Source organism: Myiozetetes cayanensis, unplaced genomic scaffold (genome assembly GCF_022539395.1).
Source record: "Myiozetetes cayanensis isolate MyiCay16 unplaced genomic scaffold, myiCay2020 scf2-11, whole genome shotgun sequence".
Classification (NCBI taxonomy): domain Eukaryota; kingdom Metazoa; phylum Chordata; class Aves; order Passeriformes; family Tyrannidae; genus Myiozetetes; species Myiozetetes cayanensis.
Window position 1 is genome coordinate 68,834,412 of NW_026087411.1, and position 25,261 is coordinate 68,859,672.

At 38.7% G+C, this 25,261-nt stretch overlaps 1 protein-coding gene across 3 annotated transcripts in view; it reads left to right on the forward strand.

Annotated features, from left to right (window-relative positions):
- Positions 1-24,939, forward strand: part of CDK19 (cyclin dependent kinase 19) — a 117,892-nt gene extending 92,953 nt beyond the window's left edge. For all 3 annotated transcript variants that reach the window (XM_050315879.1, XM_050315876.1, XM_050315877.1), the window contains 7 exons: positions 5,764-5,907; positions 6,204-6,273; positions 7,481-7,553; positions 11,542-11,639; positions 13,111-13,189; positions 16,703-16,969; positions 20,598-24,939. In XM_050315879.1, coding sequence (XP_050171836.1) covers positions 5,764-5,907; positions 6,204-6,273; positions 7,481-7,553; positions 11,542-11,639; positions 13,111-13,189; positions 16,703-16,969; positions 20,598-20,729 — 863 coding nt within the window. In that variant the 3' untranslated portion in view covers positions 20,730-24,939. The remainder of the gene's footprint in view (positions 1-5,763; positions 5,908-6,203; positions 6,274-7,480; positions 7,554-11,541; positions 11,640-13,110; positions 13,190-16,702; positions 16,970-20,597) is intronic.
- Positions 24,940-25,261: the final 322 nt, after the last annotated feature.

The following is a 25,261-nucleotide window of genomic DNA, read 5'->3' on the forward strand; positions in this document are numbered from 1 at the left end:
GATGTTCGTAAAAGCTGAATTCTTGTGTTCTGTGGTACAACTGCTGATTGCAGCCTCCCTGCCTTGATGATTCCTGTCTCCTTCAGTACACCGACTGCACACATTAAATACGAGGTTTCATACAGAACCGTAAACCTGGAATTTTCACATTCTTGGGTGTGAAGTTCTGTATACAAAAAATTTGAGTTCTTTTACAAGATTCCTCTGTTTGAAATCATATTTCTGCTGCATGAGAGGACTGCTTAGGGCCTCTGGTGTTATTACCACTCCCTGTATTACATCTGTTGTACTTGTGTTGTCAAGCTTAGCACAGTAATTTAAGTGTAACGTTGCAAGCTAGATAATGTGTCTAATGCACAACAGAAGTCTGAAATCATCTGATCCAGTATCTTCATTGAATGATAATATGCTAAGGAGTAGAAATTTAAGTGGGAAAATAAAATATTTTGACAACCTATAATACCTCTCTTAAGAGAGAACCCTGGCGCACTGAACCACTTTAGAAAATTACAGTTGATTTAAGTGAACTCAGAATTTTGTTCAAGAGAGAGGCTTTAAAATTTTGAAGGTTGTATTAATTGAAATTAATTAAATTGTTAGCACAAACATGAGAAGAGGGCAGCTTAGTTTAAAAGCCTAGGATTAAGGCATACAGGTAAAAAATGAGGATAATGTCTTTCATTATTAATTTGAATTAATATGAATTTGCAGTTAAAAGTTTTGAATTATCTTATTTATATCATGGCACAGGAGGTAACATGCTTTTGAAATAAAATATTGTTCTTAGGTATGTGTTTGGCTGGCTGTGAGCATCCCTCAGATTACTGAGAGGTATTGTTTCTGCCTGCAGTACAGAGTACAGTCATCTTTGTGGCTTTACACTGTAAGTTATTCTTCAGTCGAGTTCTGTTGAGATGCTGTTTGTTAAAGATCAGCAAACATTGCCAAACTCACCAATGAGTGACAGCAAATTTCTGACCCTTAGCCCGCTGACACCATTTTTTACTTCCTCATGAAAAGCCTGTCACATGTAAATATTTGACCCCTTTTGCAGTCCTCCGTGGAAGGTGTCAAATTTAAAAGGCTAGTAACCACTTGTTCCTCGACATTCTGTTTTGCTGACTGAAGTTTCAATGAAGCATACAGAATTTGGGACCTTTGTACAAAAGAGAAGATCTTTCCCTTGTGTCTATGTGTGATAGCAACAAGTATGTAACAGGTTTGTTCTGTTCGCCATACCAGACTAAAGAAATCCCTCTTTAAAGATATATTGTTTTATTAAATCTGATTTCTAGGTATTTAAAAGCAGTGTAAAGATTAATAAACTCAGTTTCTATAGTATGTCTGTGCTCCTAGATCATTGTGTTTAAAGAGTCCAGGTAAGTCTGCTGCCGTGCTCAGAAGAAGAGATGCAAGATGTGTTTTTGCAGAAGTTGTACCTTTTCATTACACCAATTGATGTTTATTTGAAAAAATTAGACATATTTGCCTGCATAGCCACCTTTCAGGTTTCCAGTCTGTTGGTGTATTTGTTGTCCTTGCCATGATTTGAAGGTTTTGGTGAATCTTACATAAACGTTGTAGCTCTTATAGGTGACCTGGACAGCCTTGTTTGGGCTAAAGCCTTGCTAACTAGCTTTTGGGTACCCTGGTTATTGCATTAGCCCTTGGTGGGTAGAGAGAAGCTCTATTCTGCTGTCCCTCTGCTCATCTCTTCCTTCACCAGCGTTTGGATGTGTCCTAGAGCCTAGACTTGGTGTTCAAAACAAAAAAAAGAAAAAAAAAGGCAGTTTGTTTGAGCACTGATGCTACTAAACCAAACCTCACTAATGATGAATTCCTCAGATCGATTTCAGCTAAATAGATGCTTTCCAAGTCTTTACTTACTTTAACAGAATTTTATTAAAGAATTATATGAGACTAAGAACTTGTTTATATATTTCTTTTCTTGCATATAGTTAAGAATCATAACATATTTAATCTTCAATTTTGTCCTGTGTTCAGTGAAACATTTTGGCTAATATGCCTGGGAAAAGATGTTTCATTTTGAGAGTCAGGGCTATTGTTCAGTATATTGTCTTATTGTCTTAAATGATCATAGAATTCTTAAAGAATGTTTCCAAGATACTGGAATAAATACAGAAATGAGATTATTGGGCTGTAAAAGTGAAAGAATACATGAGCATTTGTCTAGTTAATAATCCCTATCATTAAAACAGCTATGTCACCATCCTCTTGCACTTGCACTTTGGCTGCTGTGCTAACATAGAGTGGGACGTGCAGGATTTTCTCAGCTGACCTATAAAGCTATTAGAGTCACACATTTTAAAACTGGGACGTAGACAGCCACACAAATATTGTCATAATTTGTGCATGCAGGTATATACGTGGAAAGTCTGTTTACCAACCACAAGTGGCCACCTTTAAAAGGCTATTTCTTTCTTTTTATAAAATTATGCAGTACTTGAAAGGTATTGTTACAATGGAAAGATATTTCACTGGAGAATAGGACTGAATAGAACTTGAGCAATCTGTTTGGTTAGAAGTCACTCCCACTCCTCTTCCCAGAGCCAGAGAGCAAAACTGGCTTGCACTCAGGTTCAGTGTAAACTTGGGGAAAGTGGGCAGTCTGTAAGTCTTGGGGGGTGAGCCCCAACAAAACAACACACCTCAACAAGCAATAAAAACCTTTTACCTCAGATTAGTCCTGAAGTCTGGTGACAGTAGAAGAGACTGTAGGAAACAGAACCATCCTTCCAGGAATGATTGTGTTACTCTGCTAAATTTATTGGGATTTTCCCAAGACATCAGATGGAAAACCACTTAGTACACATTGCAACTTTGTAGGACCTATGTGTCCCAGTTTTCAGTGGGTCTGGGACATAACAAATGGATCCTGTCTGTAGTTTTAGCTTTGGCTTGGGAGCAATGAGACAACTCACCCTCTTGCTCATTAGTAGAGGGCGGAGCAGTGAACCAATTATTGCATAATTTTTGCTGCTTATTTTGGTACTTGATTTTTAAAAGAGGTTTTATTTATAATGAAATTGTTATACAGCAATATGAGAAGTTCCTCTTGTGCTAGAAGCAGATGATGTGCATTAAACTAATAATACACTGTACTTGAAAAATACTACTTGTGTGTTTTAAGTTTTGCCCTGTCCATACTCTCTTCTGAGGGGTAGTACTTCTTACTTGGAATAGATTTAGAATAGATGTAATAATAATTAAAATTTATTTTAGGGCTCTCAAGTTGAAAACATGTAATGGCACTGGGTAGGGAATTTTTTCCATAGTTAGAGCTGAAGTTTGTCTTTGTTTGACTAATATGAACAATGTAGGAGATAAATACCTATTAAGACTGCTTGCATTTATGAAGCTTGTAAACTTGACAGAATTTAATGAGGCATTCCTGCTAGAAAAAAATGCCACGTGTGGTAAATTATTACTGTAAATTATGAATGTTTAAAAAAAAAAGAAGGGGGATTAGCCAAACTTGGCAGAAAATTATTAACTGAGAATGGTTTCCCAATAATGCCATCCCACAGAAAATTATAACACCAGCTTGGGATTTGCCAGTGCTTAGTCAGATGTTACATCCAGTTGGTACAACGTCTGCCTTTCTGAATTCTCAAAGGGTTTAAAATGTACTCTCCATAATAATCACTGGGTCAGGAAGTGGGAATGTGTTTCCATGGTGGCTCTGCTCTCACACAGTTCAGATGATAAAGGAGAAACAGTTTTGAAGTTTGCTTTGTCTCATCAGGGAGATTTCCCAGTTTAGCTTTGGTGTCAGTGAGAATACTAGATTTTACTTTTTTTTTTCTTTAAAAGGAAAAGGTCAGTCTGGGTAGAGCAGTAACGAATAGAATAATGAGCAGTGGTCCAGCCTCTCCCTTACTTATGTGATGGACGGTGAGTACTGCAGAAAGCCGACAAAACCAAGAGAGCTGCAATTCCTTTGGCCTCTAGATAAGCCATTTCCAGGAGGATTTTCTCTTTAGTCTGAAAATGAACAAATAGATGCTGTTAAATGAAGATTCTATTCTTCAAATAATAAGTAATTTTCATTCTGGAGTAGATAATTTATGCCTACTACCCAGGCAGCAATTGTGATTAATATGCTGCATTAGCTGCTTGAGCAGATAAAATCTCAACAGCTAAAGATCTTGTTTTCATGCAGATAAGGCTAATAGGAAAATGAAAGGAAGATAAAACCTCGAGAATGTGATGTAATGCACAGAGCAAGTTATACCCTGTCAGAACCATAAAGTCTGAATGAAATGTTACCAGACTTTCCTGTAAAGGAAGTAGGAAGAAAGGGTTATATATTAGGACACCCCAAGCTCCACACCTGTAACATGATGGAAATGGAACTGACCTGTTTTGGCAAAGAGTGTGATGGCTTATTTCTTCATTGCTTTCATAAAGGGAGCTTTTCCTTCAGGGCACCCTGTGTCTCAGGCAGCATAGGCCAAAGAACACCATTGGCAGCAGATAGGGTTTTGAGTTTGATTAGTGGCAACAAACAAGAGACTTCTCTTGGTGTTTTCTTTAGTCTGAATCCAATAAAACAAAGTCTTCAGTTAAATAATTTTTATCTCTTAAACCTATACATTAAAGTTAATTTTTTTTAATTTGTGCCATTACATTTGAATAAATAAAAAAAAATTTCTCAGGGTCATCCAATTTAACCTCAATAACTACGTAAGTCTCCACAGTGTTGTATTCAGCAATCTATGCTCATTATTCATCTAATCTGAACATCTTTTTCAAAAGTTATATCCCAGACACATATTTGTTGGTGTAGCAAATACTTTTTTTTTTTTTTTTTAGGCCAGTAACTACATTCTTCTCACTGACAAATTCACACTTTAATTTTAAGATGCATAATAAAGCATTTGAGCCATACGGAATGCTAAGATGGGTGGTGATTAGCAATAACTAAAATGAATACATGTAATCTAGAAAATTATTCTCTTGTAAATTAATGTTCTTGTCCACAATAAATTTAATCTAAAAAAAGCACGTTAATGAAATACAGGGATTTTTTGTTGTTGTTGTTTCAGTAAAACGTCAACATACAGAGTCATAGAATCATTAGGGTTGAAAAAGACCTCTGAGATCAAGTCCAACTGTCAGATATTATGCTTTTGTTTTCTTTTATGTGCATGAGATGTAGATGAGGAAATGAAAGTATTGTTGCAGTGGGATTCTGTTGTCGAGCAGTATTTCTTTTTTTAAAAGTTTGGTAATCACTATTCTACTCTCGATTAAAATTACAATCTTGTTTCTCCACTGTGGCTGGCTTGCACCATTTGATTAAACATATGAGTCATTAGTGTTTTCCTTCTTAGTGTTTATTTGGTTGTCAGTTATCTGTTTCAAATTGTTCTGAAATATATGGTAGAACTATTATTTCAATGTATGTGTATGGGGTATTTATAATTTGATTTTGATGGTCAGTTGAATGCCCTTTAAGCGCTATGTCGTCAGCAAATATTGTGTAGGTTTCTGCCATAACTGTGAAATACATGAAGTGCTGGACTCCAAGTGTATGACTTGTATTTGGAAACTCTTTTCATTGGGGAAAAAAAAAAACCAACCTCCAGGTTTTACCCTTTTTTTCATGTACTATAATAATGCATTATTTTTAAAGTACTGTATATAATTTTACTGTGAAGGTTGAGAAATTGTGCAGAAACAAAAACCAGAGAGACTGAGTACAGTAAATTTACGTGAATTATCTTCCTTCTTTCGTAGATATTTGGGCAATTGGCTGCATATTTGCTGAACTGTTGACTTCAGAACCTATATTTCACTGTCGCCAGGAGGACATCAAAACAAGTAATCCTTTTCATCATGATCAACTAGACCGCATTTTCAGTGTAATGGGATTCCCTGCAGGTAATTTATTTTCATTATAGCATCAGATGTAATGCTACTGAGTTGGGTTTTTTGGGTTTGTGGGGGTTTTTGTTTGTTTTTTTTTGTTTTTTTTTCTAAAGGAAATGAATGGTTGTTTGTATAGGTACAAAGAATCTGACAGTTTGATGGATTTGGAAATGCTGACAATTATGGAACAATAGCATTGGCCAACAAACAGGAAGTCAAACAACTGCTGTAGTTATTTCTTCTCATGTATTACTTAACCTACATATTCAGAATTGTAAATGCCTTTTTTTTTTTCCTCCCTACCAAAGATAAAGACTGGGAAGACATAAGGAAGATGCCAGAATATCCAACTCTTCAGAAAGATTTTAGGAGAACAACGTAAGTGATGATAATGCAACATCAGTTCACTGAATGTAGCAGAGGCAGAAATCAACTCCTATGCTCTGACTTTTTGGGGAGGGAGTGTTGGAGAATTTGGATTCTAACACTGTGACAGCAGTCCTGTTTGAACTAGCTGGTTTGCTTGAATGGTGTTCTTTTACACAGCTGCTTGTTAAAAACATTAGCTGAGTGGCCTCCTCATTTCTCTAGAAGGGTGTTGTCATAACTGTCATTTAATCTATGGCAGGCACAGACAAATGAGCTTGCTTAACCCACTTACTTTCCATGTTGAAGATGACTTCACTCATTTTGTGTGAGAAGGAATAGGGAAGCACTGGTACTTTTGACAAGCAGATATGCAGAGACAGCAATACAATGGACAGAAATTTCTATGGAAGGTAATATGTTCGATAGGTTGTGATTCAAAGCCTGTCTGGGGTCTGAGAATTTTCCACTTTTGCTGTTTTCTGGTGCTTTGGCTAAATTAGTCAAGTGGTGGTGATAGATCAGAACTTGTAAGGAGCCAAACAGACTGTTGTAAGGCAGAGGACATCGATTCAGAAGCTTTGGATTCTGTTTCCCGTTCTGCCATGGATTCATTACACTGTCTTTAGACAAGACATGAAGTTTATCTGTGCATGAAGCTTCTTTCTTTTGAAAATGGCTATAGATAACCTCTGGAACTGTAAATTCAAGGCAAGCCACAGGTAATGAATGTTTGGGGATCTTTGAGCTTGGGAACTGTAAGGACTATATGATTTGTTGCAGGCTGGGATCGGGAAGACATAATGGTAACCTTAACTGCTGTGCCAAATTATAACTGGAAACAACTTAATAGCTTAGTTGTTGAGCTGTGACAAAGGGCTGAACACTTTCTGTGGCAGAGTTGCTTTAGAAAACTATAGTATAAACTTCAGGTTATGTCTCTCTGTTATATGTCCATATCAACAATTTATCCATATACTATAAAAGTTACTTGTTTCATGGAAATAATCTTCACAAAGTTGATACCAGTCTTGTTGGTGAAAAGCACTCTTTTATGTTTGCCACTGCTAGATAAATATCTCACATGTCTTCTGATAGCAGCTCTTTTTATAGCTTACTTAGTAAGAGCTGGTAAATGTTTTTGTGATCATTTGATAGAGTTCCATGTTTTTCATGCAGTATTATTTCAGACATGTCTTTCTTTAACTGTGTTTTTCAGATATGCCAATAGTAGCCTCATAAAATACATGGAGAAACACAAAGTCAAGCCTGACAGCAAAGTTTTTCTTTTGGTAGGTGCAACTTGAAAATTGCTGTGATGACAGGAATGAAATGCATTTCTAATGGTAATATCTGTGTCTGTTCTTCTATCTCATTCTAATGAACACCAGTGTTAAAGAAAGCTATTTACCACTAACTGGCCATTTTTGAGATATGTTTCCTTCATGTACATTTATGCTGAGGTGTGCTTAAACTGCTGGTAGTGAAGATCCGAGAGTCTTCTGTAGTTAAGGTCTGCAAGGCACTTGTATATTCAGCCTTACCTTTAGGTCTGTTGTGCAAATAGGAGAGTGAGTATAGTATATGTCTTGATTCTTGTTGTCCCAGAGAGCTAGAGAGCTTCCAGAAGCGAAATAGTTTTGTGAAGAAAGGGAGGAGGAAAGGAGAAATTTATTTTCTGTAGTAATTTGTTTTTCTTCCCTCTGACGATAGTCTACCACTGTTGCGTGTGCAATTCCAAACAAAATCCCTAAACATAAATATGCTGGTTACCTAGTTGAGTCATCCAGTGTAGGCCAGTGGATCATTCCTGGATGCCTCTGTGATGACTTAGTGCTGTCTAAATTTAGGAATGAAGTTCAAAGTGACTTTGCTAGTACTGTGAATAGGGAGCCTCTGCAAAAAGGCTTAGTGCAGCTTGGGTTCCAGTGGTCTGTTTTCAGTTACAGATTCAGCATACCAGTCATCTCTCTAGGTCCTGGCAAAGATTTACTCTTTGACTTGTTAGTAGCTGCTGGATGATGACACAAATAGCTGTGGAAACAGAGTAGGTTAATCCCAAGTGGGTGTAAGGGAAGCATTCCCATAAGAAGTGTGAGACTTGAATTAAAATGAATTAAAACTTCCTAAACTGAACTTACTTGGTACACATTGGAATCACTTAGATGATAAGTCTAACTGAAAAGATGACATTAATTAGCACCTGAATTTCTATGTTTTCCTAGTAAAGGTGGAAGCCACCAGAAAAGCTGGTGGAAAGGCAGAGAAGCAAATGAGTTGCTGTCAGCCTACATGGCTAATTCATCAAGATTGTGAAGACAAAATTGAGAGTCATCTTGGGTGGGTAGGCTGCTTTTCCAGGAGGAAATATTAACCAGATCTCTAAAGAACAAAAAACTACTGTTCTTTCTGAACATCGTGGAGAAGACTTAGTTCACTAATCAAGGTAGTTTCTGTTAGATTTTTCTCATAGTTCATAATCAGGGATGAATAAGGGTAGTTTAATTATCAGCCACAGAGATGGAGACTGATCTCAGATAGGCCAGTGCAGTGTCCCAGAGATCTGCATAAGAATGCCCAGGAATATGGACAACCTTCTTGATACCTCATTGCTGTACTGAATAAGTTCATGCACCTAAAAATTGCCGTAGCCATACTACAGCAAAGAAGCTCAGTTCCTACCTTATCTTGTGAAAGGTCCTACAGCAGATCTTAAAGGAAAGGTGTGCGTTGCTCTCCCATATCAAGAGATAAGAAATACGTCTGCTGCTGAGCTTGGAGGTACATGTATTTTGAAGCATGTACCTTTAGAGTACATACCTTTAGAGGTATAAAACTCTAAAACTCCTAAAGCTCCTTGTTCATATCCAAGGTAGTTATTTTTTGAGGCAGCCTCCATCTTGCAAGGTGACCTCAGGAGGCATCTGCGTTGTAACAGTCAGTGATCAAGACCTTGTGCTGATGAGTACAGAAAGTGTGGTGCTTGGAGAACAGATGGCATCGAGTAGACCAGTGCAGGATAGCAAGTGACTCTTGACAAAGAGAATATTGTGCCATTCTGCTGATTGACGTTGAATGATAGTATCTACATGAAAGGCAGAATGTTTTCTATTCAGGAAGAGGCATCTGTTCCTGCTGCCCTGGAAGAGTTACAAGTATAGTATTTATAGCTGTCATGTCAGGCCAGGGGAGCCCGAGTGAGCAATTTTGAGACCTGCTGAGCAGTAAGACTTTTGATGAAGTCTAATCTCATGGGTTTGCTATGTTGTGTTAGCAACTGCTACCCTGAAAACAAATTGCCTCCAGACTTTTTTTATTCATTTTCCCAGAAGGTACAGATAACCAGACTTTCTAAAAGAAAGTTGGTTCCCGGTGGCATCACTGATAGGCAGGTTATCTCACTTGCAGTGATATTACGTGTGGTATCACTTGGAATGTACAAACTGATAGTATCCTCGGGATGAAGGGTGAATGCTGATGGAAAGAGCACATCATTAAAAGGTCCAAGATGTCTTTAGGTCTTCTGCTGTGGTACATTAGCCTTATGTTTGAGTGACAAAGATTACAGGTCATGTTTGGAGGCAGTTTGTGATGATGGTGTTACATGGCAGAAAACTGGATGAGCTTTCTCTTGAGTAGTACTGCATCAAGCAGGTCTGAGGAAGGCGTTCGGGGGGCAGAGCTGATGCCCTGTACTCTTCTGTCAAGGATGACATCTGGTACCAAAGACCAGGAGTGACCTTGTACAGAATTTGCATATTTGTCCTGCAGTCACTGTGGAGGAACTGGGGAGAAGAAATGTGTCAGAAGCTGCTATAACTTTTGCATGTAGGGAGAGGTGGTGATTTGAAGTAAAGATGCTGGAGTCCTCAGGTTGTGGTATATATTGTGTGAGGTCACTGTGTAGAGAACCAACAGCACATTAGAAGTTTGATTTGTTACAGTAGATAAATGTCTCAGGTGAGCTCTCCAGGTGTGTGCAGTGCAGGATTATCTTGAGGTGTATCTCTAGGCAAGCAACAAATAATTTCAGGAGCTGATTGGAAATGAACTGATAAATGGAAAGACAACCCAAAATAGCTCTGTTGTGTTGTCAGTCTGTGGAGGTCCATGGCCATAAAGTATGTGAATAAGGATAGGTGTGAAGAATTTAATAATAAGGATAGGTACAAAGAATTTAATAGGCTTTATCTACCGGGTAGGGTTAACTATAACTACTGAGAAAGGAAATACAGGGAATCATCTTTCTTGAGGAGGGTGGGTACTCTTACTGAGGCTGCTTATTGTAGCAAATATATAGAATATAGAATTGTATATCAGATTTTTAATTTATTGGAAGAAAAAGCCCCAAATACCCATGCCAAAGTCACATTCTTTTGCTGAATATCCAGGCAGTTTTTGTTGGAGGACTGAAAGACAGTTTGAACTAAAATGTCCTTTACAGAAGGAATTTTACTGTTGACTTGAATTAAGAGAGTATTGTATGAGAGCAGGATACTGTATAATGTAATTTGAGCACCCAAATTTCCTACTGTGAGTTTATCAGAATGTGATAAATAAGTAATTCTTTAAAATGGTGCAATATCCCTATAATTGCTGTTTATACTACTAATATAGTGTAATTCTCTTTTATAGCCTGCTGCAGTCAAAAGCATTCTAGATAATAGATTTAGGCTAATTTTCCTCCTAGCAAGGAAGGAAGGTTACTAGGAAGGGTCTGCTCCCCCTCTTTCTCGTTTCAGTACCAATTAGAGTGGGTTTGGGGAGCTGCATGAGTATCGGAGTGCTCTGACTCTGGAATGCTGCCAGTGCAAGAAATGAAGATTTATTGTTTCTGTCCCTAAAGCGATATGAAGAGTCCTGGTCATGTTCAGTCTGTTCTGACACTTCATTTTGTGTCAGCTGTACAGAACAGTATGAACAGCTATACATGTGCCAGAACAAAAAGCCATTATTTATAAATTATGCTTTATGAACCTGTAATAGCTGAATTTAGTGTTACTTTAGCACAGTGGTTTAGCCATAGCAATTAATATTGCCTAATACACCTAACTATTTCTTACATGAGAAGTACTTCACAGCCTTTGTACTTCACAGTACTTTGATGGATGTGCTAATATTATAGTTCTTGGGAGCTGCACTGGACAAGCAATGCTAACTTAGGCTTGTCTGGACAAGCCAGAAATAATTTAGTAATCTACAATCCAAGACGTAGAAGTTATAGTTTGAAAAGTAGTAGTTTGATGAACTTTTTGCTATTTTTAATGTTATACTTTACAGCTTCAGAAGCTTCTTACTATGGACCCTACAAAGAGAATTACCTCAGAGCAGGCTTTGCAGGACCCCTACTTTCAAGAGGATCCTCTGCCTACATCAGAGTATGTATTCCCTTATCTGTGCACATCTTCTTTCTACTATATGCTAATGCCTGAAATGATATGACATCTGAAACTTTCAGATATCTACCTGTGTCCACAAGAAGTAGTAGCTCAGACATGTTCACAGAAACTACACTAGTAGTACTGAAATGTCTGTATCTACTGGTGCCAGAACTAAATGGTCATGAAAAATAACCCAGTACCGCAGTAGTGGTATAATTCTGAGCACACTACCAAAGCTAGAGGGACAGTATTATTGCAGTATTCACAGAATTAATCTGTGCTCTCTTCTGTTCTGCCTTACACAGCCTCACAGAGCCCTGTCTTCCACTGACTGTTTTGATTGTGCCTCTCCCTAGGATTAGGACAATTCTCTGACCTACAGCCCCTTCTTATGCCCTCTTGCACAGGGTAACAGTATGAGAAGAGTGAAGAGATAAATGGCTGCCTCAAATTCCACAAATCCCTTGTTCAAAAGGCTTGAGAGTACAGAATTTATGTCTCTCTATATTTTATTGTCATGAAAAGTTCAAATTATATATTCATTTCCAACTAGCAGACTTACAGCTTCTCTTCCCAGTCTTTAGAAGCATGGTGGTGCATGGCATTATGTTCTGTAGGAACTGGATGCAGAGAGACTTCTACCTTTACTTTCATTGTTTCCTCAGCTAGCAAGCAACACTAAAAGGAGGGAACAGTCACTGGAGTGCAAAATGAATCCAGCTGAGACTAGTTGGGGGGTTTTAGATTTCTTTTTCTCATTTACACCCTTTTAAAAATCGTGTCACGTTGATTGTACTCTGAACATTGGCACAGAAATCTAAGAAATTGATACTGAGCAAGATCTACCTCTAATTTTCTGTTTAGAGTTTATCTCATGCTATCCCAGGTAGAGCTATAGCTCCTCATAGATTACAGGATTACATTGTGATAAAGTCTCTACCATAAACATTAAGGAATGTTCCAAATTCCATTGGCCAGTGGAACTTGAAAACTATCTTCTTTTTCCCCTAAACAAGACCTGAGAAGCTTATTGAAAGTAACTCTGCAGTTGTGATTGGCAAATATATTTAAGCCTGCTGTTAGCCAAGGCAGGCTCGTAAGGCACTAATATTCTTTGGATCAGGCCCTTTATTCAGTGAGCCATGCGTGTTCTAACTGGGTGTTGTGGAACCTCTGACTCTGTGTTTGTTCATTTTACCATCTGGATCAAAAGTGATCGTTCTGGCATTCAGGCATGTTCAACCATGCCATGATTTCTCAATGCCGGCCTACTGCCAACAGCAGAGAGATCTGACAGTTATGATCAGCACCTATCCTGGGTGCTCACACTGCCACTCACTTTTGGAAACAGGACACTTGAAATACGAGAAATTAAGTTATGTTATATGCTCTTGATTTTAACATGGTGTGAGTAAATGTATGCCATATGTACATATCTGTGGAGTGTTTACTGTTTACTGTGTTTCAGTGTGTTTGCTGGCTGTCAGATTCCATATCCTAAAAGAGAATTCCTCAATGAAGATGAACCTGAAGAGAAAGGGGATAAGGTATTAAAAAATCCTTTTTTCTTTAAGAAAACACACTTTTAAATATGCAATAAGAAAGCATCGTGGTGCTACCAAATGAAAACTAACGAAACATGAAGAGTTAACAAAAAATGTGTTTCCAAGGTAACGCTCAGCTCTTAAAACTGCTTCTCAGAAATATGAAAAGTATCAGATGACTTTGGGGTGTCTCAGGTGGTATTACCAGCATGGTTTGCCCTGACCTGTGGGGAAATGAGCTGTATGGGCTGTTCTGTCAACAATAGCCTGCTTTCAGCTGCTGTCATTCCAAGAGGACCTTGCTACTTCCTCCAGCATTGCATGATCAAAATACATTGTGAGCACATGAAAAGAATGGCATTTTCATTGTATGACTGGCATACATCCAGCCATTTGAATGTAGATGGCTGTTGGGGTCTCAAATAAATAGTGGCAGCCTCCTTCTGGCACTACATCAGAACATTTCATCCATCTGCACACAGTTTCCTGATCATGTTTTAAGGGCCCTCAGACAAAGGAGTAATAAGGACTGTGAACTGTTCTGGTAGTGACAATCTGCTCTGAATATTCTCTTTCTCATAGCCCCGTAGACATGGGTGAGAACTTGTTTGTGTGCATAGTAAACTTTGGTGTGTTTGCAACATGATTTGGTCTGCTTGGTGCGTGTAGCTCAGCTCTGCTACGTGACCACAGTGATTGTCCCATCATGCTGTGAAGGCTGGACAGTGGTTCTGTGGTGTAAAAAACAGCGTGTTATTTTCACTTAACAGTGTACAGTGAGACACCAACAGTAATGTATAGCTAACAAAATGTGAAGAGAACAGTCTTGAACTGTAATTATCTGAAGACTGCGTGAGAAGGACTGTTTCAGATTGTTGATGACAGTCACGTATTTATGCACACTGCAAATTAAACTTTTTTCAGACCATTTGGGTAATATAAATCACACATTACTCTTTGAATGTGTTCCCACAGTGTAGACAATGTGGAGTTAAAGGATATTCTGGAAGTTCAATGTGTACCATGTTTTGTTGCTTTATGATGTTATTGTAAATGAAAGGTTGTTTTTTTGGTTGGTTTTTTTATACTGGTTTGTTTCTGCTTCATTTTAAACATCTGTATAGTCCTTTGGAAACCTGGAGAATTTCTCTGTGTTTGTTTATTTGGAACTTGAATCTGAATTGAATAGCATTTAACATTCTTCATTGAATAACATCCATTCTTCAAAATGCATCATCATTAGTCAGCAAAGCTAAAACGAGGGTTTCTAACACAAAGGGAAACTATTCTCTTCTTATTCAAATTCTGTTAGTCCAAGTTTCTACTGGGTTTGTTTGTAGATAGAACCGAAATTTCATTTTGGTAGTTTGTGCCTGAAAAGTAACAGGTGGCAATATGTTGTTACCTGTAAACCTTTTATAAGTTTATTCATTTAGGAGCTACCATGAACCAGACTGACCCAAGGACAATGTCTTTGCTGGTGTAAGCCATTTTTGTGCAGTAAGGTGGTGCAGCTAGACCCCAGCTGGAGTCTGACAGAGCAGTCTCTACCCAGTAGAGTAGCAGTAGCAGTAGTAGCTCCACAGAAGAGCAAGTTCAGGCTAATCAAGTAAATTTTGTGCTAAAATCCAAAGTGTGAAACTTGGGACCTCAACAAACTCTTTAATTATGAGTGTTCCTGCAGTATTTGTTTACACATAACAGAATTGCAGTTTTTCAGCTCACACAGTAGCAACCACCTCAACTTGCATCCAAACACCCCTATAAAAACACAAATTATGGAATTCTAGCACAAATACTGCCTTAGTTATTGTTTTTTGTGTAAGGGAAGCTCAAACCATTATGAAAAGATTAATTACTTCTTAATAGACTTTTTTACAATCTAGTTTGATTAACTTTTTAAATTATTGAAGTCTAAATTTCACAGGATACAGAATCTGACTGAGATGGGATTTGAGGACTACAGGCAGGAGAATACATTATTAGTTTTGCTAAATGTGAAATGGATTTGCAAACCACCTTGAAGTCCTTGAAGATGCAAGGGTTCCTTTTAATCTTAAATAAGTACGTCATTGCAAATTTCATCTGAATGTATCTTGGGAGACCGCTGTGATGAATGGCATAGATACAGATCTTTTATGTCCTTTATCTGAGGTAATTAAATGCATCTTGATGATTGGGGCATCAATTTTCTCCTAGTGGCAACTGGTTGTCATGATTTCTGGGAAACTAATAAAGTGAGGGTTTTATAAAAGGCTACCATGCTTTGATCTTTATATTAGCAGATATTCTAGAAAAAAAATACTATCTTGGAATGTTCCCTACAGTATGCTGGGGGAAGGGTTATAAGGCTTTTCAATTCAAGCCATGTCAGTTGTAGGTTTTTTCTATGATAACCAATTGACATATCTCACATTTGGAGTGAAATTGCTTTTCTTTGTAATTTTCTTATGTGTTTTAGTGCTCTGATGGAGGAGCCATCCCTGGGGCTCAAAAGCAGATGAATGGGTGGTCTTTCCCAGAACTGTCTAACCATGGAGGGCAGGGTTGCACTTTCTGACCTTCTTTCCACTTCCCTAATACTCTTTTAAGTCTGTAGCCCTCTGAAACCTGAAGAGTACAATATCTTTTGCTCTTGTGTTCTCCTTCTTAACCTTTTTTCTCCCTTTTGTGGCACTTTTTTCTGTCTCTCTTCCTGCTCCCAGTGTCATCTTAATTATCTGGCTGCCCTCCCTTTGCTAGTCTTCTCTTGCCCTTACCAAATTCCTCTCCAGCTGTTTCCTCTTCTTTTGTCTTCAAGTACTTATCTCTGGTTAATTTTCACTTTTCTGCTATTTTAGTAAGATTTTCTGCCCCTATGCCTGGTGTACCATGGTGGACCCTATTCCCACTATAGCACTCTTTGCAAGGTGCTTGAAAGCACAGGAGTCCAAAACAGTAATGAAACCTGTTTCTGGTTTTGCCACAGAATTTCCTTGCAACCTAGAAGAAATTATATGGTTTCTCTGGTCTTGATTTGCTTATCTTTCTGGCAGTAATGCTTCTTCGGGTTATGATGATGTGAAAGTTTGAAAAATGGTTTTGATTCTGAGTGAACAAGGCTGTTGAAACTCTTAGAATAATTTGCTGTGGTTCACCATGTCTGCCCCTGAGCACTAGTAAAATTTTGGAAGTTTTGATTTAGTTCATTAGACGATTACTGGTTTATAAATGGTTCCTTCTGTCCTCCTCTCTGAGCACTTGGCTAGCTGCAGGAGACACTAGGCTGTCCTTCCAGTTTAAGTCCAGCTCTCTTCGTTAAAGAAGAAAACCAATCACAACTGGGATAGCCCCACAAGGTGTGCAAGAGTGTACTGAGAACAAACCAGTTCTCAGTACACCAGTCAACCTTGCTGTATTTTCCTCTGGAGCAGCCTGGCCTGCCTTCTTCTCGGTGACACCGGGGTTGGCAACTCCCGCAAAAGCTCATAACCCATCTTGGAGCACGTGACCATGTTGTGTCGCTTCTTCCCTTAGAATCAACAGCAGCAGAATCAGCATCAGCAGCAAACAGCACCTCAGCAGCAGCCGCAGGCAGCGCCGCAGCAGCCGCAGCCGCAGCAGCAGAACAGCACCCAGACCAACGGGACGGCCGGGGGCGCTGGCGCGGGCGGAGGGGGCGCGGGCGCGGGGCTCCAGCACAGCCAGGACTCCAGCCTCAACCAGGTGCCTCCGAACAAGAAACCACGCATAGGGCCTTCAGGCGCTAACTCAGGCGGGCCTGTCATGCCTTCAGATTATCAGGTACCTCTTGAAATTTTGCTACTTCTGATGCTACGGGGCCAAAACATCGTTTTTTCTCCTCACTGCAAGAACGCATCATGTTTTAATGAATTTTTCATGTAACCTGAGCAGGCCTGCTGTCATATATTATATTAAAGTGTCGGGTTTAAATTAAAAGGTTTTGTTCTGTGATTGGTAATTTTCAATACAATACCAATTTGAATTGTATCTACTGCACCCTGTAAAGTGTTGAAGACTAGTCCACTCCAGGAAAGAACTTAAACATCTGCTGAACTTCATGTTAGAGAGTAATATTAATGAAGCCAGTGGATGTAAATGCTGCATTGCATAAAGTTCAGGATACTCAAGTCCTGGCAATATTAAATCCTGTGTGAGGAGCAGATCTGAGAAGCATAAGTAAAGTTAGAACTAAGCTCTCCCATTTCATTCCTGCATCATTTTACCTTATATTATCACATGCATGAAGTGGTTCTGTAGTTTATTATGGTATCTTTCTAAGTCTACTTCTAATGTTAAAGAAAAAATGCATGCTAACACAGGAATGTTGTTTTGGTTCATCTGTATGATTCATGCTGAGGTGGGGCACAAAGACATGCATTGTTTCTAATGGGACCAAAATTTAATAGATTTCATGTCTTCTAGTACAGTAGCATTCATAAGTGAAAGCAGTATCGCTGAATTATATTTGATTTGCATATTTGTCTTTGCTTTCTGGGATTATATTGTCCACTGAAAAAGTGACTTTCACTAAGTAGAGAAAGCATTGAACTTACCGGGATCTTCAGTACTTCTGGAACAGTAATGAGTTGAAAGCAGAATAAGAAGAAGGTAGATATTAGAGGTAGAATTTAAATGATGCTAGGGGCTCTGCTACTAGCCTCTGAGAGAATCCCACCTTGGAGAACAGTCTTTTCAGGCTGCTTTAAACTTAAAGTTACTAACTTTTAAAGCACCAAGCTCTGTAGTTGCCTTGACTTAGCCCTCCAGACCTTCTCCACAGACAATTGATTTCTCAGTGCCAGACATTTTTCTCCCATTTCTGTTTGACTCTTTTAATTACAAACGATCATGAAGGCATTGAGGGCAATTCAAGGGTAAAGACAACTAGGTTTCTTTTTTGAAAAGTTCCAGACAGGCTTGAGGCCTGGACAGATCACTGCAGCTGTCTGAATACACAGTATTTATGGCTGGTCTGTTTTGGTCTGTACTTTGAGGACTGGTGTGCTGCATTTAAAGATATCCATTATAGAATTCTTATCCAACTCTCTGAATTGTTGGCAAACTTCCCCCTTACAAGTTGCTATGAGGCTAAATATTTTTTTTCAGATAATTTCTTTTTAACCCTCTGTGATACTTTCCTTCTAAACTTGAACAGCACAGGCATCAAAATCATGATCTGTATAGTTCCTTTACATCACTCACTAAATTGTATGGTTTGATTATCCATTTTTACACTTGTGTTTGGCTTTCTGCCCTTAAATTCTAGCTGTCTTCTGTTCCAGAAAGGAATGTCTGCAATTTGTCCAAGTCTGACTTAGTTAAAAACAAATTCTCTTATGTGGAACAAAAATAAGCATGGGCAAGTTATTGCATTCTTGTAGTCTTATGGCATTAATTTTACTCCGATATATCTTATTCAGAAATAGGAAGAAGATTCCCTTTGCTTTGAGTTTCATTTAGCTTGTGACCTAAAGTCTCCATTGAAGTTTTCTTGTAGTTCATCAGCCTCAATATATGTTGCTTCCACAAATGACAGTACAAATTGTACTGAGTGAATTTTACTGAGCATTCCTTTTGTGACCTTGGGTGTTTTGCTTATCATGGTGAGCTGATGCTTTTCATCCAGAATAAGCTCCTATAAAATCATACCTTTTTTTTTTTCCATTAGAAGTTGAAAAAACTTTCAGAATTTTGAGAAAAATTTCAGGTTTTAGACACTCTGTTAACAACCTAACAAAGCAAGACAAGAATAATTTGGTTATTAACAGCATACATACTGCTGGGAGACATCTCTTCCAAAGCCAAAGTGCCGAGCTGTTGCCTCCAAAACTGACTCTTACAAACAAGTGAAGTTACTCAGTACAACTATTAGTTACACTGGTATTATATTGATATACAGAGGTCTCCAGTATGGGACTGTTACCTCTCTCTCTTACTTTAGCCTCACTGTGCTTCATCTTGAAAGCAACCTTCATGTTCCTGTGTTAGAACACAGAAAAAGTTATGTGATGATTTTAGGATTTAGTGTGTTTTACAGTTTATGTAAAATTAAAATTATAAAGCCATGTACAGAAACAAAGGGCAGAACTGTTTTAGACTGCCTGAACTTTAGGATCGTGCTCTTTCATCATCCAGCTGAAAAGTTGTTAGGAGGCTTTCACAGCTTTCCTGGTTGGGGTCCAATGGTTAGATGAGACCACTGACTGCCTTCACTGAGCAGATTCTTGGTCTGTGGAGGGTGTGGTGTTCTTACAGACCCAGTGTCTCCATGGGATTTCCGTTGAGAACTCAAACTTCTCCAGGGCCTTTCTGGAACTCATAATGCTGATACTTAATCACAGTGTTACGATCTTAACACTTTTCCTAGATGATTGCTGTTGGCCACGGGCTTGTTGATGACCCTTGGACATAACCAAGTAGAACCACCAATTAGATAGTGAACAAAACTCTACTGAATGACTGCCTGAACCCTTGCTTAACTTGGCTGGAAACAAAACTGTTTTCTGACTGCAAATTTGGGGGCAGGGGGAGGGAGTGTAGACTCTCATATGAATTGGGGTGGGGTTTACCTTACCGGAGAGTCTCCTATCCACTGAGCAGTACTTTTCATGCCAAGTGATTTTGTAACTTGCATTATCGGGCAGTTCACTGTTAATTCTGGACAGGGAATGGATGTGATAATGAAAGAGCAAATTCATCAGGCTAGAGGTCGCAAACAATCCATGAATTTGCCTTGCTGAGGTTGAGGTCCACTGAGCTGACATCCCAAACTGTGGAAGGGAAGAGAAAAACATTTAAGAAAATGAATGTTAGGTTACCGTACATACCCATGCCCAGCTTTAAGCAGTTGTCCTTGTTTCCAGTAGATAAGGCAGCAGGTTGAAAGACTCACCTAAAATGATATTATTTATCTTAATTGGCAATTTTTCATTTAGATAAATTGAGTAACTCTTAGGTCATGGTTGTCTTTTTCTCAGAAAAGAATAAAATGTTTCTCTGTAACATTTGGTATTACCTATCCTGAGAAGGATATTTATGGCATTAGCAGTTTGATTTTGCATTAATAGCAATTACAGTAATGACAGAAATAATTGTATGAAACAAATGAATTTTGAAAGGGAGTCTTCTCTCCTGTGTCTTGTGTATTTTTCCTTCAGAAAATGGGTGCATATATGTTGTACTTCTAGGTGTCTGCCAATACTCTGTGTATTTTGTATGCTGTGTTAGGGCTGATTGCAGGTCAGAATGATTACTTGTTCTATGGGACCCTAAATAGTAGCACTCTTTTGTCAGCTTCTCCAACAATTATGTTTTAATGACCTTCAGAAGGGTTAAAATCTTCCTGAGCTGCGGAGTCCTAACAGGCAGGTTTGCGTTCCCCTGATCCCTTTCTTTTTTTTTCCTGCAGCACTCCAGCTCACGCCTGAGTTACCAAAGCAACATTCAGGGATCTTCTCAGTCCCAGAGTACAATGGGCTATTCCACGTCGTCTCAGCAGAGCTCTCAGTATCACCAATCTCATCAGTCTCACAGGTACTGAGAGGCCTGACAGGCTGCACTCAGAAAGGAATGGACTAAAAGCCAGAAGACTCCAGCAATATGAAGTTTATAATGATGAGAAGACCAAAAATACAAACTATAATGCAGAATTAAAATTCATGATGACAAAAGGAAAACTTCACTCACTGAAGACTTCCCTCACCCTATCCCTTTACTGCCATAAAGGAGATTCTTGCGAAGTTTTCCTTCCTCCCTGCCCTTGCATGTGCTCCATTGTGGTTACTCTAATGAACCCTTCTGATCTGAACCCAGCACTTAATTTCTTTAACCTTTGGAATTTTGAAGGATTCCTGGTGCACCTTCCTTATGCTGTAGTGATTGCCATAAATCTGTCTTTTCAATCTCTTTAATGGGATTTTAAAGTTTGAAAATCTTGAACTCCCAGGCTTTCAAGCTTGTATATAGTTAGTTTTATACTAGGCAAACCAGTTTAGCTATACAGGTATATTGCACCTTTTTAAAGCACTATGTTATTTTCACAGGATATTACTGTTTTGCTCATGGATGTCAAGAACAGCAAAATTTTACTGTTCCAGAGTATTTTACTATTCTGTTTTTATTAGTCTAGTTTTCAGGCAAAGTTAAAAATAAAAAATTTAAAAAATGAATAAAATGAAAAAAGGAAAAAAGAAAAAAACCACCCAAGTCTCTGCAGCGACAAATATGCTTCATGCTACTGGACTGAACGTCAAACAGAAGATTGCTGGTATTTCTTAACTCATTCACATTGAATTCTTGAAATCACAGTGATCATGCTCTGACTAGTTTTAAATTAAGCATTATTTTAAATGAAACCAGGACAGTCACATAAAATGGAGATGCTTTCAGGATCCGTTAGAACAGAAGAATGGAATGTCTTCCCAGGCTGGACACCAAAATAGTCAGGAAAATGTATTTACTGCCCTCGAGTCTCAGTAGGAATGTGGATGATGGGCTTGTTTTTTCTTTTAAGCAGCTGATTAATGTATGTGAGAGTTCTAGAAATTTAGCTTTCTTTCGTATTCCTGAGTCAGTTCTCAAAATTTAAAGGTGACAGAAATACTAAGACTTGCTAAAACAAATGCATTTAATCATTTTATGTTAGAATTAATAATTAAGAGAAATTATTGTGCAGTTTGAAAAGCATGTTGAAAACTGTTCCTTTTTCATGTTTATAGTGCATATTGTATGTCCCTCACATTGCTGTGATTAACCAGATTAGTTACACCAGATGCGCTTGATTGCACTGAAATGTTTCTTTTTCCCTAGAGCAAACATGTTTTGATTGTACCTAAGGGACTGCAAGTGGATGGGTAGCTGGCAGAAAATCCCCAGTAATTAAACAGGAGTTCAGAAGCATAATCAGGGGATTATTGTCCAACTTCTGGAACCACAGTTATTCAGAGAGACACAACATGTAATTTGGGACAGCTTCACTTTTCCTTCAGCCTTCAGAAATAAGGCTGATTGTAGTTGCAGAAAACCTGGGAAAATGCATTTAAAAAGCTACTGGCAGTGTAACACCAGTGAGCTTCTACAGCTGATGTCTGGAGAAGAGGTAAACTGAGAGAAGTTTGCATAAATGGTTAACATTATAGGTTTTTATGCTGCACTGTGTTCTCTTCTGTGTCCTGTGTCAGAGGGTGGTTGGGCACTGGAACAGACTCCCCAGGGAAGTGGTCACAGCACTAAGCCTGACAGAGTTCAAGAAGTTGGGCACATGGTGTGACTCTTGGGGATGGTCCTGTGCAGGGCTGAGTTGGACTTGATGACCTGTGTGGGTCCCTTCCAATTTGGCATATTCTGTGATTCTGTGAGTAAATCTGTTTGCTCTGAGGAGAATGTTTTTCATCACAGCTAGTCACATACAAGTTTCTACTGGGTTTCATCTCTCAATCACCTTTTAGTGCCCCCTTCCTCCTCAAACTCAATGCTCTTTTCATACCTTTTGTGAGCAGTTGGCTTGTTTTGGCTATACCTACCATCACGTGGTTTTGACAACACCCAGCTGCCCTGAAAAAGCAACTAAAACCTGCTTTTGTCATCAAATGGCTAAGAAGGTGGTGAAAAATGAAATGAAGCAATTGAAAGGAAAACCTTATTTCTGGGGGAAAATAATCTCCCAAAGGGTACTTTCAATGTGTAACCCTTGAAATGCTCTGTTTTATACATGCCCTAGTAGCATGTTTGTAAGAACAGATTTTAGTTGTTCCTTTATTTCATTGAGCCTGAGAGGTTGCTTTCTTTCCATCTCACCTCTTACTGATGTTAATATGAGGTACTTTTGAGCTAATGGTTTTTTGGCCAATGCCATAAAGTAACATTTGACTTGAATGTCACATTTATGGAAATTAACCTTTGGCAGGGTAAGTTTTGTCCTCTCCTGTTCTTTTCGTCTTTCTCTTATCTCAGAATTATTTTGTCTTTTCTGCTGCAGTTGTGTAACATTTCTGTTCCCTACTGTGACCTGCAGGTGGTCATCAAAATTTATACAAGTGGCAGGGAACTGTATGGTTAATTAAGGTGGGCTCTTGTGCCAGTAAGGCAAAATCATGGTGTAGATTAATCTGTATGTAGAGTGTGAAACTTCACAGCAATGTAAGGTGCTTTAATTGAGTGAGCTTCCAGCTTCTAGAGTGACTGCCACGACCCCTCTCTAAGCTGCGCTGGTGTTTCTGCCTTGGTTAGGTCTGGTAGATGACCGCGTGCCGCTCCTCTCTAGCTTTTGTGCGCACACATGAAGCCGAGCTGACTTCCTCCATTCCTTCAAACTCACCACTGGGAGGAGAGTGAATAAAAGCAAAAGAGCTGGCTGCAAAACATAGGCTCTGCACACTCTTGTAGTTCCTTCCTGGTGGTGAAATAGTTCTCTTTTTTCTTGGGAGCTTGATGCATGCTGCCGGGGTCAGTGGCTGTCATAGCGGAAGAAGCGTTGCTGTCTAGGGGTCATCCCGTGAGGTAAAAACATTCCGCTTTCAGAAGTGAATCGTGCAGTTTGTCATGGGAAACCAGGACCATGTCATTTTTGTTATTTTTTGCCTGTGCAGCTTCGTTATTACTCATAGCTCTGTCTCTGCCCGTAACCTTTAGACCCTCACCAAAGTGTTTCACACCTGCACCGAGAGATGCAGGTGACGCGGGCAGCCAGCCGTCTTCTCCATTCTGGTGGGAGAGCAGGCTGCTGGGTACAGCTTTTCCCATCGTGGCTCAGAGGAAACAAACACGTGGGGAATGAATAGGATGAGCAGCCTGATCCGTGTTGGTGAAGTTTATGTAGCACAAACTGCACAATGAAGGAGAAATGTAGGGAAAGCTGCGAGTCCTGCACTGTATCTGTGACACTGTATCTGGGGAGGGGGAGGGAAGAGCATTCATAGCGGGAGGGGTGGCGGGAAGCTAGAAGTGTTCAAATATGTATAATATTTTATATAAACATAATAAGCTTAGTTCCCCTTCATAATCTTCAGGAATGGTACTTTAACACCATTAAGCAAAGAATTGTTTTAGGATTAAATAAATGTATTGTACATAAGGCCATACGTAATCTTCTAAAAATGTCGCCGGACAGGAGCGATGTGTATTACTATATGAAAAAAGTCCTTAATGCACTGTTATCTCCTAAATATTTAGTAGTAAATTAATGCTATTTAATTTTTTTAAAAATTTGTCTTGTGTAGACACTAAAAAGTATTACACAAAATCTGGACAGAACATGTCCTTTTTAACAGCAATTTAAAGAACTTTTTATATATGTAAGGTAGTAACTTTTCAAATTGTTCTAGTTGTATATTCCCATGTTTACTATTTGTGAAAGTGTGCCTGTCTCTATTCAGTTATTTTTTTTTTCTAATAATTTCATGCACACATCTTTCATTTTTGTAGTTTCCATTGGAAATTATTGTGTATGCGCCTCATGCTGCCACAAAACTTTGCCACTCTAGATCTGTGGTGGCCACATTCAGCAGTGCCCATGCCAGTGGGCTAGCAAAACCACAAAGCAAAATACTTGTTTCTCATTCTAGAGTTGGGAGTTTACTGCTTTTAAGTTGTCCTGATGTCACTCTTGAAATGACTGTTAAAACTAAGCTATGAGTTCATTGCATTTATTTTATATTCTTGGTTGTAATGAAATGGAATTGACTTTGCTTCAGTGTGAATTTTTTTAATAAAATAATATACATTTGTAATAATAATAAAAAGTTCAAATCAAATAAGTGTGCAGAAAAGTTTTTGTAAACATCAGCTTTGGGCTACCAAGAGAGAAAATACAGGCCACAAAATTGCAGTTGTAATTACATTCAGGATGTTTATGATATCATACACCGCACAAAACAAAGCTTGCAAAACCTCAGAGCTGAAATTACAGCTTTTAAAATGTCCATGAGGATATTCAAGGGTATGTGTCTATCAAAATAGAACGAAAGCTTATGGAAAGCAGAAGTTTTGTTCTGTGCTTATAAAATTCTGGCGTGCCACGCCGATGCCCATTGTTGAGATTTATGATTACTTGTATGATGTTGCTAGAAATGTATC